This window comes from Canis aureus, chromosome 30, assembly GCF_053574225.1.
Source record: "Canis aureus isolate CA01 chromosome 30, VMU_Caureus_v.1.0, whole genome shotgun sequence".
Lineage (NCBI taxonomy): Eukaryota > Metazoa > Chordata > Mammalia > Carnivora > Canidae > Canis > Canis aureus.
This window is the reverse complement of record NC_135640.1, coordinates 5,746,170-5,763,960: the sequence shown is the minus strand read 5'-3', so window position 1 is coordinate 5,763,960 and position 17,791 is coordinate 5,746,170. Positions and strand designations below refer to the sequence as shown.

The following is a 17,791-nucleotide window of genomic DNA, read 5'->3' as shown; positions in this document are numbered from 1 at the left end:
TCAAAACATGTTTGCTTTCCGTAACGGTTGTTCCACTGCTTAACTGATAACAGATGTAATGATTCACTCTGGACAAAAATGTAAAAGCTTTACCATGTCAATGTGGTCATATATATTTTGTCAAATGTGTATAAGCAGGTCAAATGAGATGCTTGGAGACTGAGGACATCACAGGATGATCATACGTTCCCCAAAAAGGAAGCAAAACAATTAAATGGTAGTTGATTATCCCCAGAGAAAAGACACTTCAGCTAGGAAGAATCTGCACCAGATGTCCTGCTCTCCACCCCTGCGAGTGCTCGTCTGCCATAAATACCGCAGAGTCCTTTAGAGTCCAAGGCACTATAATAACCACATGATATGTTTGAAATAACAACAGAAAATCCCTTCGTATGCAATTATTTAAGTGAATGAAGATGAATCCTACACAAATGACCATTGCAAACATAGAATAAGCCTTGCTGGTTTCAGTGATATACTAAATACTCCCAGATGACAGGGCTGATGAAAAAATACGCCGAAATCTACTACTAATTGTGGTAGTAGAATAATGCCCCTTCCAAAAAAATTCCTAATCTCTAGAACCTGTAAATAGGTTACCTTATGTTTAAGGACTTTGCAGATGTAATTAAATTAAGAACCTTGAGATGAGGAGACAATCCAGGCAGACTCAACGTAACTACAAAGGTCTTTAAACATGTGAGAGAGGCAAAAGAGAGAGGGTCAGAGTGATGCCACGTGAGAAGGATCTGACCAGGGGCTAATTGCTTAGAAGATGGGGAGGAAGAGTGCCATGAGTCAAGGACTCCAGAAGCTTGGAACAGCAAGGAAAGAGATTCTCTCTTAGAGCATCCAGAAGGAATGCAGCTGACACTATGATTTTAGCCTGACAGCAGTGCTGAATGTCTGCCTACAGAGTGGTTAAGATCATAGATTTGTGTTGTTTGAAGCTATTACGTTGTAATTTTTTATAGTGGCCAAAAAACCCTCATAACACTAGTCTCGTTTAAATATAGCATACAGGGGCACCTGGGTGGCTCAGCGGTTGAGCATCTACCTTTGGCTCAGGTCATGACCCCGGGATCCTGGGATCAAGTCCCGCATCAGGCTTCCTGCTTGGAGCATGCTTCTTCCTCTGTCTGTGTCTCTGCCTCTCTACCTGTGTCTCTCATGAATAAATAAATAATCTAAATAAATAAATAAATCAAACAATTAAGAATGCCAAATTATATCTCCTGTATGTTGGAGGGTCTACTGATTTAAACACTTATTTCTAGATTTTTGCACTTTTATATGGAAGATTCCTCTAAGAAGAAAGTAGAGTCCACTGTAGGGAAACTCTAGCTTCCTTCAAAAATATAAGGTCTTGGAAATTTCTTCTCCAGGTGCAGTTCTTTGGTGCCAATGAATTGTTAGGAAAGTTTTTTTTTTTTTTTCCCATAACAATTACAGCAGGTTCTGTATCAAGTGTAAAAACAAAGCAACACAAAACTCATAAAGAGTCAACTGATAAACTTAGAAGCATTGTATTAAAAAATTCATTCTCGAGCTTCCTGCTGTTACGTAATGAACATAGCCCATTTCACTTGCTCTTCCATTATAAACACCTGTTTTATAACCCACTCCTCACTGTAACAACTAAATTCTTTGGCCTTAGAAATTAACCTCATAAAAACAGACAAGTAAAACACTAGATGTTTTAATTTCCAAAGGTATTTATAAATTGCTTAATTGGATAAGAAAACAGAGACTTAGTTAATTGTCAAGAAATGCAGACCAAAGCAAAATGCTACATTAAAATATAAGCATTAAATTCACATTATTTATTGAACAAATTGAAGATGACATTGTTTTTACTACAAAGTCCTCCACCATCTTTTATCATTGACACGTAGTTATGCGACCTGCATTTGAGGAGTGAACAGAAATATGAAAATGTCTTTTACCCTAACCCCAAGAAAAGTAGAAGAAAAATTAATATTTTATAATTAGCTTGTAAAGCCAAAAGTTTTATGAATTTTGTAAATTAAGACTGACAACATGGGTAAGATTAGTTAATTAGTCTTTCTTTCTGAAAATGTAAAATTAAGATAGCATAAAATTTGTTCATGAAACTAACAAGTCTGGAATTTCATTATATTTCAATGTTGTAAGATAATATTTCTATTAGTAGTTTTCAGTTTACCTAATCAAATGACAAATGTAAAGTCTTTCACACCGTTAATTTTTTTTATAAAATTACTTCACCTTACCTACATTTATATGATAAAAACAAATTAATTCATGTTTTCCCTTTCAATATATGCACTTTAAAATGATACAAAGAATTCACATGAAAACCTTTCCCTATATTGTATATCCAGAAAAATGTCTGGAAGAGTATTTTTAAATCCTATATAATATATAAGATTGTAAATATCCTAAGAAATTAAATCATGTGTGTAAATAATCATTATTAATTTTTGCCTTAGCCACAGCTTTAAAAAAATGCACATCACTATTAGTATAAAGGGATATCGTTAGAAAAGTTCACATCTTGTGCATACATCAAAAAAAAAAACCCTAAGAAATCTTATATTCTAAAAGTTATTCTTAAGTCAAGATTTAGTAGTCCAGAAATTGTTAAAAAGAAAGCTAATTGATATTAACCTGCCCTTTTCTAGAAGGTATCCTCACTTCCTTCTTCCTTATACAATGGAATTGGTAAATTACACTTAATTCAATTAATATTTCTTGGAACTTTAAAAGTAGATTCAGATAAATTTATTGGATCAAACTAATTTGCAATTTCAAGTGAACACTAGTTTGATCAATTATTTGAAACTAAAAATATTTTTCAAACAAACAAAAAAGCATAATGGACAATAAAGGAAATAAGAAAATCACGATATTTTAATAATAATGGCTATTTCTTTATTTTGGAAAAGTGGATAGGGTGAAACTCCCAGAGGCACTAAAAGAAAAAAGCCTGCTGAAAAATTCTAAAAGTTTGTTCTGTGATCAATGTCCACGACCATGTTGCCAACGTAATTAACGTTTTGAAACTCTTGAGAATGAGGCTTCCCTGCAGGGCCCACCCCATACCCCAATCTTTGATTATTCATTTTTGTATAATTTACACACTTGTCTTCCACATACATTTTTGAACTAAAAGTATAACCTTATTTTAATACTTTAATAAGATATTTAAAGAGCTCTTAGGCCATGTTTGTAGGGAATAAATTTGAATTTTTCAAAGAAGCCTTCAATTTTCTGAAAGATGTGTCTTTTATCCTGGAGGAAAGAAAACATAAAGCAAAACGAAACCGGGTCCTTAAGATCCTGTACATTAAAATCGGTAGGCTGATTTCAGTCTTGGTCTCATAGAGTTTCTGCTTTTCTGCTGTCTTTATGTCTGCTGTGAAGGTGATCGATCACAGGGATTCTAACTGACATCAATACTCTTTTGCAAATGCAATGGTTCAAGTGAACTCTTTCCATCTTCAATAACTGACACAGTGTCAACATCTGCTTCCAATAAAATTGTTTCTTTTTCTCTCAAGCAGAGTAAATCTGCTGAGATCGTAAAGGGATTTTTTTCCCTCCCCTTTTCATGCAAACGATTTTTTTCCACCATATTTTGCAATTTTTCCTCCAAGGCAAGTAAAAAAAAAAAAAAAAAAGAATAATTTCAAAAGAGATGTTTTCAATTCCAGGTGCTAAGGAAGACCACAATACAACTGCAAAATATAAACTTTGGTGATTTAGTAAAGACGTTGCCTTAATTTGGGAGAAAATACTACATAGGATCCTGGATGAATGAAATTTTGAAATATGTAAGAAAACTCACAGTTGGACCTACATACCACTAAAAGGTTAATTTATTTTACTTAATAAAGGACACACTAAAGTAACAGAAATAATTAAGAAATTTGCATTTTATCTTCAACAAATAGTAGTGGACAAAGATTTTCTTGCAACAATTTGTTATGAAAAAGCAGTCATATATCTATCTATTTGATTGCTGCAGAAAAGGATATGGTAAGTATAAAGAAGAGACATTTGGGAGCTCAATTTTATGACCTACTTACTTGACAGACATTTGTGGTACCTGTCATTTATTGAACATCTACTATGAAACAGATATGATTGATCATATACATATAGATAGGTAGATATGATTTCCACACTTTGCATCCTACTGGTTAGATACTATTATCTCACTTTACTCATAAGATAAATAAACCCCAAATGACACATATCTAATTGTGGCCAGGCCAAAATTCAGACCTGATGCACAAGCCAATGCTCTTTTCCATGAATTCATTCTGCTTCTCTATTCATCCCGCAGCCAACACTCCAATATATAAACTTTCCTTTTCCACCACTTAATGCCACTGTCCTATTGACTTAATGTGGCAAATATTATGTAACAAAGGGACACTCACTAAGAACAGAATTTAGTTTCTTGAAATAGAGTTTCTGACTGCAACTTTAAATGACAAGTATAACATTAAACCAGATAGCAAATGCAAAAACTAGATAGATCCTGCCCTATTCTGCAGGTCTTAGAATAGGAATAGGAAATATGAGTTTGCAAAATGAATAGTGAGCTCCTAAAGGGCATGTTTTATGCCAGTGCCTAGAATGTTTTTTATTTGTTATAAAGTTAAAAGAACTAATTCCTTAATTATTTGCAACCCACTGGTTCTCATTTGCAAAATGTAGAGTAATCCTGGACATTTTGGCTTAAAATAATAATGTAAATAATTTTAAGAGGACAAAGAAAGAAAAAAAATTGGAGATGAAAGTTAGGAGGGGAGAGTTAACCTTCTTAAAAAAAAAAAAACACTGGTTTTTAAAAACACTTAGAGGCTCTTTTCAAATAAACAATGATGGACAAAATAGCCTGTTGATATCTAAATTATCACTTTAATGCTGTTCCCTAACTCATGTTAGTTTAGTGGTCCAAGCCTAGATTAGAGGTCAAATAAATGAGATGATTTCATAAGGTCTAGCTCACAGACCTTTAAAAACCTTGAATGAAGTCTGATTTTTAAAATAGTCAAAGGTGGAGTGCTTCCAAATGACTTGGGGAGGAAACTAGTAGCCCTTGGTAAAGAAGTATAGAAGCTTCCAAGTTCAACAGCATCATTCTGATGTGAGAAAAGCAGACCCAGAGAGTGACAGCATTTTAAACTTAAAATAAATTCAGAATATCAAGCTAAATTGCAACTCATCCTCTTTCATAACTTCTGGTGGTAAAGGTAATATGATCGTAATAAGGGGATGCCAGGCAAAACAAATGAACCAACAAACAAAAACCAATAAAGAAAAAAAAAAAAAAAACTAAACAAGGGAATGCCAGGCAATTATAGAGACATTAAAGAGTCTTTTTACTTGGACTTTGATCCATTCCTTGTCTGTGCAAGGATCTAATCGTTGCAATAGGTCAACAATGTCTTTTCTCAACAGGAGATCCCACTTACAAATCTGTCCTGAATACAGCACAATTCAGGCCCCCAACTTTTCTTGGGCCCCAGAACCCAGGAATGTGTCACACTAGAGTTACCAGGGGTATCACAGAACACAGTCCAAATTCAGGGTGAAGTTATTAGCCAGTTGTCTGTCTCTCTCCTTGAATTCAATTCAATGGAGACTAAGGAAAGGAGCAGAGAATTAATAATTTTCTTCTCCTTTAATTGGGAAAATCCAGTTGAATGAACTGAATGAATTGGGCCACAACGCTGTTCTAAGAGAAACGGCAAAGGAAGTTAACAGGTTCCAAGGGAAGAGGAGGAAAATAAATAATCCCCAGTGAGTCATCCCTGGGAACTGCCGAATACTTGTCTTTGAAAACTTAGGAGTACACAAGAGGAAACCAGTTTAGAGATTCATTTAACTTCATGCTCCACGGATTGGGCAAAGGACATACAACCGTAACAAGTCAAATTATAGATCAAAATACAGAAAATTTAACCAAGCCACTCCCTAGAAATCTAAATTCATATCATTAGTAAGTTGAAAATTCCTTAAGTTTTGACCTCACATTAGGTAAAAATATGCATATTGTGTTAAGAAGAGTCTGATTAAGAAGAAGCAACTTATAGTGATAAGAACACAAGACAGTATAAAAAAAAAAAAAACACAAGACAGTATATAGACATAACTCACCAGAGGCACGGGAGGCGGGGGGGAAACTAATGTAAAAAAACAGAGATAAGGGAACTACTTTATATTATCTGTAAGAACCCTGCTTAGCTGAGCAGAGGTACTGTTCTTATACCTAAAATGTTTATGCACAAGATATACAAATTTAAAATGGAAAGCGGTATGTCATTAAACACTGTATTTCATATGGGCAAAGACAAGGATGGGGCACATTTAAGAAACTTTTACCGAACTAAAACTTCTATGTAACACTAACTTTTTAATGTGGCCCATCTCTGGAAGCAGCTGTAAGAAAATGGACTTTGCATCAAAATCCTTAAAATATTAGTAACTGCTACTTTTATAACCCTAATCTTTTCCTAACAGGGTCTTAATGATAATTCCAATTTCATCTTATTTAGATCCTGAGGGTCATGCCAAGTTGAATCCTGAGTTTTCAAGAATAAATTTCTAAGAATAAATAGTCAATTTATTATCTCAATTTAAGTACTCGTGGCATAAATTCCAATTTAAATTTCATTTTGCTCTAAACATTTTTCTTAAAAGAGTTTAATCTACTAAAACCAGATTTAAACAAAGAAGACGGGAAAAAACTTGCATTTAAAATATTACATGCAATATACTATTTTTCAATTTACAATGATGAGTAACATTATCAAAACTAGCCATTGAATTAAAGGCTTTGTGACGTGTCTAGTACCTTCCCAAATATTACCCTTCAAACCATCTCCAGGGGAAAAAAATCCACTTAAAATATGACCTTCAAAATTGCCATGACTGAATAATTAGAAACAAGGAAACTAAGCCATCGGCAATCAAAGGTAGCACGGATGGGTAAATGCGTTTATTTTCCAGTAGTTGGATACAAACTGGTTCCATTTATAAAGTTGGATGGGCTAGAAAGACAATTATATTCTCTAGGCAAACTCTCCATCTGACTTCCATGTTTCTGCAAACTTTCATCTTAGCCAAACTCCAAGTACTCTTTCGGACAAACTGAAGTAATGTAATACCCTTTTTTTTTAGTGAGGTCATTAAAACACTTCCCTTTCAAGCTATACATATAACTAAAAGCTAAGTGAGCTAGCATGGAATTAAATCTTCACTGAGATTTAATGTAGAACAATACTATATTGGCTTGGCTACGGTGCTACTTTTGTAAAAAAGGAGAAACTCTCAAACACTTGAGGTAAGCTAGAAAGCACAGAGCATATCACAGACATCTTAAAGACAAGCATTTTCAACATTTTTGCCAGTGCTTCTCTGAGAGCAAGTTCTTTAAACAGAACTTAACAATTTTTACAATATTAAAAAAAATACATCCCTCAAAAATAGCCCATCAATGCTAAAGCAAATTTTTTGTATTTCTACAAAAATAGATACACATAGAGCTACAAAATTGTATTCCTGAAGGAATGGGCATTTTCATTTGTGGTTCATCTTTTCCTGACAAGGCTGGTTGGTTCAAAAAGGAAAACAAACAAACAAACCCCAAAACATCAAAATGAAACAAAAATTAAACCATGTATTCATAAAAGCAAGACAAAAAAAGAGAGTTGCACAGTTGGCAAAGGCTCAGATGAGGGGAAAATACAAACAAAAATGCTTTTCTTCAATGTCTAGGACCCACTCTGCTTTCTCAAAGAAAGGCTCCAAACCAAAGTCAGCTGGCTGATGCATCCTCTTCTCCTTCCATGTCTATTGTGTCCCACTGCAGAATGGAAAATCCTGGCACCATCTTTTCCAGTGGGCCCATGGATTCACACTCCAACCTGACTTGCTAATACTGTATTTCAGTACCAGGGTGATTCCTTGTTCTTGTCTTGATGCTGTAGACCTAGAAAAGGTAACAATGAGAGAAACAGAAGGCCTTAATACAGGAAGCACTCGAAAATGGGCATCATCTACAATCCACTGGATATAGAAACCAAAGAGACAATCTAGGCAACTGTGGAGTATGGTCAAAGGATGACCTGATCTCTAAAGAAATTCTGTTTGAGCTCACAATTTTATTTTATTTTATTATTTTATTTTATTTTATTTTATTTTATTTTATTTTATTTTATTTTATTTTATTTTATTTTATTTTATTTTATTTATTTTTATTTTTATTTTTTTTGAGCTCACAATTTTAAAAAAGCCAACAACACAGCAGTTGGCAAAAACTCTAGACTAGCATAGTGCTATTTGTACATTAGACATTCTTCTTCTTTTTTTTTTTTTTTTGACACAGTAGAAATTTCTTACTATGGTTTTTATTTTCTTGGAGTATGAGTGATAACAAATAAAATAAAATAATATGAACAAAACCTTTTTATTTCTAATTTGAAAAGGAGCTGATATTTGGAGAAACCAAGTTAACCAATCTTTGGGGCATTTCAGTTAATACTTTTCAGCAATAAAAATGATAGTTTTGAACTAAAATTGTGAGTAAATTCTGGTGCCACTTTAAAATATAATCCATACCACAGTGGTATTGCTATCAAATCTGATGAGGAATTAGACATGGTTCAAAACTGGATCTAATAGTGTAAGTAAAATAGACAACTGGTTCATAAATAATAGCATAAATCTATATTATTTTTATAAATTTATTTGTTTTTTTTAATCTTCCTCCAGAAAATATTTAAGATGGCTTACAAAAATTTATACTTCATAAGAAAATAAAATTTGCAGACAAGTTTTTAAAAGTAGTGACAAAAGGAAAACAAGTGAACATGTAAGAATTCCAACTCAAAGCTAAAGTGATTAAGAAGTTTATCAAACAGGAAAAAGAAAATGTGACTCTGATTTGGTTCCAATTGTCAGTTGACTAATTTCTGATGTGGACAATTAGCATAGCAACTTCAGCTTATACCACTTGAAATCACTTACCTCAGTTTCCTTTATTTTTGCCATAATAGTTTGGAAGAGGAAAGACCAAGTAATGATTGCCTGTAAGTTGTTTACAACCAAATACCAAAACATGAAGGAAGATTACTGAATAAATGGGCAGAAATGCAGCACGACTGGGTGCTCAGATCACAGGATATTTTCTTGATCTAAAACTGTTGTAAGTCTGGGCTGGATGTCACAAATGGAATGGTTAAATTATAATTGTTACTAAAACAGTTGCAGTGATTTCATTTCTCGTCCCTCCAACTTATCAAAGAATTTTACAAAACAATGGGTGTCATTACAAAACAGACAAAATTATTTAGTCATTGATGGAAGACATAAAGACCATCTATGAAAAGACTACATAAAGGAAGAGAGAATAAACAGAAAAAGACAATGAAGTATTTATATCCTATAGCACTTGCATACTGGGGGGAAAGCAACACTTTCTAAAAAAAAAAAAGATTAGTTCCATCTCAATTTTTTTTTCTCGTGCAGCTAGTATTTTTTTTCCATGCAGCTAGTATTATGTTTAGATACAAAGTCAACAGTTTTCCTTTCAAAAAGAGAGGAGACAGAGGAGAAACAGAAGAGGGGAAGGAAGAAATAAAAGGATTTGGGGCATACTAGTTCCCTCTAAATTTGCTCTACGCGTTTTCAAATGATTTTATGGTTTGAATAATTTGCAACCTGACACAGTCTCTGTTTGGTGACTTTTATAATCTAAACCACCTTAACTGACAATCTGCTGACTGCATAAATATTGTTTTCATTATTGAAATGTCTCATCTTCTGTATGACTCAGTATTTCCACACTTGAAGACTCCATCAATCTATAGAATGTCAGCACGGCAAGTCATGAATAGTGTTGGACTCATCAAGTGGTTTGAGTGTCTTTCTTTTCCCCCTTAAATAAAGGCAATCCCTAGTTTGCTTTGCAAAGACATATGACTTTCAAAATCATGTTAGGCTTTTTCTGCAGAGGAGCATTGCATTACTTACCATACCTCTACAATCTCCAGCCAGAATAACGGAGGGCATTCTCTCATTATAACTTCATCTTTTCATTGTTTTTATTCCAAGTCTTTGCATTACTTGAATGCAATCCTTAAAAAAAAAAATCAATTCATCTATAGCCTAAAAAAGTAAATATTTAAGTGGTCCTTATACAAGGTTTAGCTTCTTGGTGATGGTACATTAACTCAAGCCTTTGATTTAATTACCAGGTATTTCAAAAATACCCATAAAATTCCACAACAGGCACTAAAAAACACAAGAAAGTGAACAACCACAAACAAAAGACCCTAGTACTAAATAAGTTGCAACAGAGAAGTGGTGCTAGGGTTTTTCTTGTTAGACAACTGATGAAGACAGACCAGGATATTTAAGAGTCAGCTGGTACATTTAGTTTTCTCAGTAAGGGTTGAAGAGGACAAAATCATTGACTTTTATCCTTATGAGGTCTACATACAACATTTCTTGCCAGAACACAAAATCCCTCTGCTATATTGCTCCCATTCAGGCTTGTTTTGCCTCTCACTTTCCTAACAAAAACCTATAGAAAATTGGTTCATAGCATATCCCGAAATCTCCCCACTGGCTGTCTGAAATCACCCATGTTTATCTTCTTGGTATCAGTAACTCAGTTTTAATTTTATTGTTTAGTCTGTGAGATTTTTAGTAGAAGACAAAATAAACATCATAAAAATGTCAGTGAACGTTTTCTTACAGCTGAATATGACAGACACTGTGTGAAGTGCTTTTCACGAAATATTTTATTTAATGTTCCCAACCATGCTACAATAATATTTATTTTACAAATGAGAAAATTGAGACTAAGAGAAATTATGGAACTATTAAGTGGTAGAACTAGGATTGAAAACAAAGTAGTCTGGTGTCAGAGTCAAAGGTCTTAACTATAGCGCATATGGCTCCCCCCCAATCTGGACTATATTTGCCAGACACTATCTCACTATCCTACACTACCACAACTCCGCAAGTCAAAATCCTTTCATTAAATCAACTTGATGAAAAACACATTTTTATATTCCTTTTTGCATTGTTTAGAAATAACCTGATTTAACAGAAACAATATCAGACTTAACAATAGAACTCTCTTACTAATCTTTTTAAACTATACATCTGCAATGTTTTTTCTAAGATGCAGTAATTGATTGCACAGTAGTTTATTAGACTTAGATGAAGATTCTTTCAGTTGTGTAAGTGGATTTTCCTGTGTTTGACATATAACCCCCCGGCCACAAAAAGAAACCTTTCCCAGTCTGAATGCTGATGGCAAAGGGTGGCATTTGGGTCATGAAGTTTTCAGAAATGGGACCAGAAAACAAAGACATCAGATCATTGGCTTTTCAGAGTTTGAGAATCTGGGATTCAGTTTGGAAAAAAGCTTGAAGGGAAATGCAAGCCCACAGACCCAGTTTCTCAATTCGATTCCAACACCACTAACACCTGACCACCAAAAGAACAAGAAAAAAAAAATCTAGACTTAAGAGAGCAAAGGAAGAAATATGAACACAGAAAAGAAGTATATGATAATTAGAAGCAGGAGAGAAGTCTTAGTCAAGGAAAGAAGATTATAACAGAATTTCCCTTTAAAATTAGAAGTATTTGATTATATAACAAAGCATCATAACTTTAAGATTTTTTTAAAGATTTTATTTATTCATGAGATACAGAGAGACAGACAGACAGAGACAGAGAGGCAGAGACACAGGCAGGGGGAGAAGCAGGCTCCATGCAGGGAGCCTGATGTGGGACTGAATCCCAGGTCTCCAGGATCACGCCCTGAGCCAAAGGCGGCCCTAAACCGCTGAGCCACCCAGGGATCGCAGATTTTTTTTTTTTTTTTGAGGGTAGGCAAGGAGGGGCAGAGGGAGAAAAAAACTCAAGCAGATTCTGCACTCAGCACTGAGCTCCACGTGGGGCTCCAACCCATGACCTTGAGATCACAACCTGAGCCAAAACCAAGAGTCAGACACTCAACTGACTGTACCACCCAGGTGCCCCAGAGGTTCAGCTCTTACAAAAGGCTCCAGGAATAAGGAAGTAGAGATGGCAACAGCGCTTGTCTAAGGAGGAAAGGCCTGGATATTTCCAGCTCTGTAGTTTCCCTCCACTCCTAGGTGTCTTATAAAAAGATCCTAAAGTTTCCATAGGATCCCCCAAAAAAGGCACATGAGTGAGCGCAGAGAAAATGCTGGCAGGCTTACTAGTTTGTCTGATAGCTATGATGTGGGTGCCCCACAGCAGAAGAAATGGCACCAGCCACCCCAACTGAGAATCTTGGAGGGATCACAACCACTAGAAGCTGAACTCAAATAGATCATCACTTGAGGGAGTACTGTACAGAAAATGAACTGAAAAACAGAGTTGGTGGAGGGGATAGGTTTGGAAACAAAGGCCAAGATAGGAAGGAAATGACAAAATCAAGAAGCGATCAGCAACGTCTTGACAGTTTTTGTGATACAATTGATCTGAGAAGAATTTTCAACTTTAGAGTGGACATTTTACTAAATAAACTGAGAGCAGTGGAGATGCCATTAAGTTGGACTAAGAATACTCAGAATTAATGAGGTTAACTTTTCTGCTATTGGGTAGAAATAAATAATTTAGGTTACTGAAAAGCTACACTCCAGCACACCTAAGTTTTAGGGAGTGTTTGCTTGTTGCAGAGTCATATCCATTAGAAAAGTATGTCCTACTTCTAAGCAAGCATAATCACCTGACCACACCATTGACTATAGCTCTTAAGTAAGTTGAACATGGTTCCAATTAATTTTATTGCTATAGATAAAAGAGGTAATGTGGTAACCATACACTGGGGAACACACTGCTGATAAAAAAGGAGAAAACATGAGAACACAAAACCTGGAAGTATGAGGAGAACATTTTACAACCTGAAATTCAAGGAATACTTCAATACATAAAAATAAATTTTTCATATCAAAGCTATTAAGAGTCTAGAAACTCTTTACGGTCAAAATGCTTGCCATTAGACCAGTAGAAGCTGATAGCTTATTCCTTCCTTAAAAAAAAAAAAAAAAAAAAAAGAAAGAATCCCCTGCTCCATCCCTGCTTTAATAAAGATAAGTCATATTTACTACAAATATAAGTATATACGACACTATGTTGGATACTTTATCAAAATATCCAGCCTTTACTAATAATTTGATACCTCACACTTACACAGTGACAAATGATCACAAAGTGATATAAGAGACAGTCATATTCTCTTCTCTTACTTTATAAAATTATCATTGGTAATGATCATACAACTGCATTTGTTTGTGCCCCAGGGCAATCAGTTTAAATGCTAGTTAAGAATTTCCAAATAAGATCTAGGTGGGGGTAGCACCTTAACACTAAATGGGGGAAAGACAAAAGTGGGGGGAGGGGAATAAGAATGAGAACTATCCATTCAGGAACTACCACTTCATTTCAAGTAAATATTTAGACCATGTTTAACCACCATGGACACCTTCCCTCATTCTTTTTAAATATATCTTTCTTTTTCAAATTTCAAAACATCATAGATTTCTTGTTTAATAACAAGTCATAGGGTATTTAGAAAATGTAAGTTCTACATGACATCCCTTGTCAAAACAGAACTCACTGGATATACTTTAGATGTATGTACATACACCACTGTTTATACTATGCTAGAACATGTTTATTTCATTAGCAATATTAGCTTGGAAAACCGTTTATTCCATGTCAGTCCATGTAGATGAGCCCTTCTGGAGGGATGTATAATATTCATTCTACCCTGCAGTGTGAATTACCCAATTCTCTATAGATGTACATCATTTGGAGACACAGACATGTGTACAAATATACTTGTTATTTATGTGAACATGTTGGTAGATAAGACAAATTCCTGGAAATATGTTTGTATAACTGCTGAACCTCAGCATATATGTACACTTACATGTGCATACTTCATTGTGGGTGCCAAGTGTTTCAGCAAGTGTGTACCAATATTCGTATGATTTTTTACTACTTATTATTATAGATTAAAAATATCTATTTCAGTTTGTATTTCTTCTCATATTAGTGAAGGTAAACATTCTGTGATTATGTCATTTCTTCCTCTGTGTTTTATCTTTGGCCAATTTCCTATGCATTTTAGAAAGCAACTTCCTCATTTATTTCTAACTGCTTTTTGTATGGTAGCTACTCAAGTATTCTTTTTCTCGTATTTTATAAAATATTTTAGCCAGTTCAATAACACTAAGCATCTTCATGGTTAGGACTTCAATGCTGGACAATAATTCTTTTTAAAGTCATCACAAACAAAATGTACTCTTGAACCAGACCAAAGATTAAGTTTATTATGACACGTGATTTACAATTACCTCCTTATCATCTTGCACACTAAAACAACTCTTGCACACTAAAACAATGGTAAAAGGTATTTAACTATGGCAGTGAAATAATTTATTAGCAGAGGGATGTCTTTCTGTGTATAAAGATATTTTCTTGAGGCACTTTTAGAATTGACTTAAAATTTCCATGTAGTAGTACTGTCAGAAACAATGAGGTGAAAACTGTCTAAACTTGCCAAAGTATCTTTAAGTTCAAATTCAAAAGACAAATAGAAATGTAAAACCCGCTGAACCCAGTAGACAACAATTTACTAGGTTTTTGTAAAGAGCACAGCACCTGCACACCTGAGGCAACCAGTGTAGGTGGCCAGTGGGTTGGTGCCCAGGTGTTCCCCGCTGCTCCTGCTTACCCCACCCCAGATGGCCGCCCTGCCAGTCTGCTGCCCTGCCTGCCAGCTCACCACCTCCCTTCCTCCAAACCACAAACTCTTCCATGGGCACCACTGCCAGCCCTTGCCTTTAGCAACATCCACGTCCTCAGACTTGAGGAGGTTTAAATGGCCAGCTAGACGGAGACTGGCAAGTACTTAAACCATCAGGACATGGAGTTACAAATCTGAACCAGTCATTTTATAATTGACCTTGTGGGGGCATCCAGGTGGCTCAGGGTGCAGTCCCAGGGTCCAGGGATCAGTCCCGCCTTGGGATCCCCACAGGCCTGCTTCTCCCTCTGCCTGTGTCTCTGCCTCTCTGTGTGTCTCTCATGAATAAATACATAAAATCTTTTTTAAAAGGATTTTTAAAAAATAAAAATAAAAATAAATAAAAGTGACCATGCAGACAAATACAAAACAGAAATTAACAGAGTTGGGTTGTTTTTGGTCATAGTAGCAATTTACTATGCTCAAAATTTGAATATCAATTCGATAATCTCTTAGGTGAGAGAAACTGGGAGGTACAATATAGAAATAGACACTGCTCACCAATTCCAAAAGCAGATACTAAAAAAACAAAAACAAAAACAAAACATTGAAGACAGAAACAAAGAATAAAGGAAAGGGGGAATGGGGATGAGGGAAATGGAATACCCTCTGTAATTTCTTCTATAGACTTTCTCCCAGAACTAGAGAGGATCAGGACCAAAAAATGCTTGGATCGCTAATTGTAACTGAAACCACAAGTTATAATACTCTCAAGAGATTCTAACTATCCAGACATCTGTTGGATAAAAATGCAGCCAAACATGCATCTTTAAAGAAGTTCGTAGATTATGCAGTGACAGGTTTATGATCCAGAAAATAGATAATTCAACCAGAGGAAGAGCTAATCTGGATTCACTGCTTACCCATAAAAACATAATTAGGGATACAACACCAATACAGGAAACACCGTACCTAGAGGTAGGAGTTATTTAAAGACTCCAAATTTTTAAAAATTACTTCAGAACCACAGAAATACAAATGTATTTTTATACCCATTTGATTTAAGTAATCAATCTCTCCATTAAAGCTAATTATATTGGAAAATATTCTGTAAGAATGAGATATATTGCATATCAATTATTTCTACATAGACATCAGTAATTTTTCATCTTTCTTATTTGTGGTATAAACACAAGTTTGTTCTGACATTTTCCAGAAGAGACTGTTGATTCCAAGCAAACATAAATAGGGCATCAAAGATTCTGAAGATGCCAAGCACCACATGATACTGCCCAAGCAAAGTAGCCATGAAAATGGGCATTATAACACATGCTTACAGCTGACAAAAATTATGAAAGTAAATACATAGTATATCAGGCTGTATCCAAAAAAAGAATGGCATATTTTGCCTCTAGCAGTCTCTCATAAGACTTTTGTTATCTTTTTGCCAAGGAATTCACAACATGTTGGCCACAGACAACTGTTTGTGAAACCTTATACTGTTGATAAATAAGAACAGAGTTAGATAGCCTGGAAAGGAATAAAAAAGAATCTGTAAATTCCACAGGCCGTATAGAATTTTTGTATATAATTTTTTCATCTTATTTGAAAACTGATGTGAAACTGTCTGGGACAAGTTCTGAAACAGATTTCTTCATTCAAGCTGTTTCTTTTAGATGTACCCCTAGAGATGTGATATAAGAATTAGTAAATCATTACTGAAAAGATAATTTGTGAATATAAAATATACTGACCCTGAAACAGAACTTTTAATGCTTTGAGTGGTTCTCCATTCAGAGTCACACTAGAATATCCTGGGAGTTTTTTTCAACCTCTACACCTCTCCTCTCAGATGAGAACAGAAGTTTCTCTTGAGAAGAAGACATGGTGTAGTTTGAAAAAATACCCAACTCCCAACCATAACTAGTTGATGAGGACTCCTTTAAGAAAACAGTCAAAAGATGATGGTGTTGCCTAGTTTTGTTTGCAGTTTTGGGGAAAATATTTTAGAAAGCAAGAGATGCTACCCGATTTATATAGCAATAAATAGCTTATTTACAAAATTAATACTGCAATGGAAAATGAATCAGTTTTTAGTTGACAACTTTTAAAGACTAGCATGTATTAATGGGGTTTGGGTGAATTTAGTTATATACCATCTAACTGCCTCATTCTGTGCATAAAATTTGTTTGATCTATATAAGTGATGAGGGCAAATGTCTCACTGAATGGTGAGACAAATAATACTTAAACCCAAGGGGATAGGATCAATTTTTTAGTACCCTCTCATTCCACAAGGCAGTGTTATAGACAGGAAAAAAAAAAAAACTTGTTTAAATATATCTTGAAGAGGCACATCCTAAAATTCTTTCAAATCCATTTCCTCTTGGTTCTTTACTACACCTCTCCCACTGTCTGTGCAACCAATACAAAAGCACATGGTTTTTATTGTATGGCCAATACCAGCAAACAGCAGTATTAGGAAATTTAGCTCTAGCAAATATCACAGTTATTCTTTTTTTTTTAATATAAGATTTTATTTATTTTAGAGAAAGAGAGAGAGAAAGAGAGACAATGGGGGGAGGGGTAGAAAGGGACAGAAACCAAACCAGACCCCACAGAAACTGAACCAGACCCCACGCTGAGCATAGAGCCCTATGCAGGGCTGGATCACATGACCCTGAGATTAGACCTGAGCCAAAACCAAGAGTTGGATGCTCATCAGAGTGTGCCACCCAGAAGCCCCAAATCACAGCTATTCTTGAAGAACAGAAGCCAATCAAGGTAGAGTCAGGGAGTGCCAGAAGCATTCAAGGCTTGCATCTTAATTATTCATGATGTCTCACATCTCCAGTTTGAAATGCAATGTATTCAGTAAGAGTACTGAGAACTTTAGTTCTCCCTCATGTGCACCATCTAGAAAACACAACCATGTGCAGTAGTTCATTGGAATCTCTCAGCTGTGGCAGAGTAAGGAGTATCATCTCCATTCTGCAT

General features: G+C 35.0%; 1 protein-coding gene across 4 annotated transcripts in view; it reads right to left on the bottom strand.

Moving 5' to 3' along the window:
• Positions 1-1,802: 1,802 nt before the first annotated feature.
• The window catches only part of VGLL3 (vestigial like family member 3), a 47,227-nt gene continuing 31,238 nt past the window's right edge, over positions 1,803-17,791 (bottom strand). For all 4 annotated transcript variants that reach the window (XM_077878751.1, XM_077878752.1, XM_077878753.1 and 1 more), the window contains exon 4: positions 1,803-7,987. In XM_077878751.1, the coding sequence (XP_077734877.1) occupies positions 7,944-7,987 (44 nt within the window). In that variant the 3' untranslated portion in view covers positions 1,803-7,943. The remainder of the gene's footprint in view (positions 7,988-17,791) is intronic.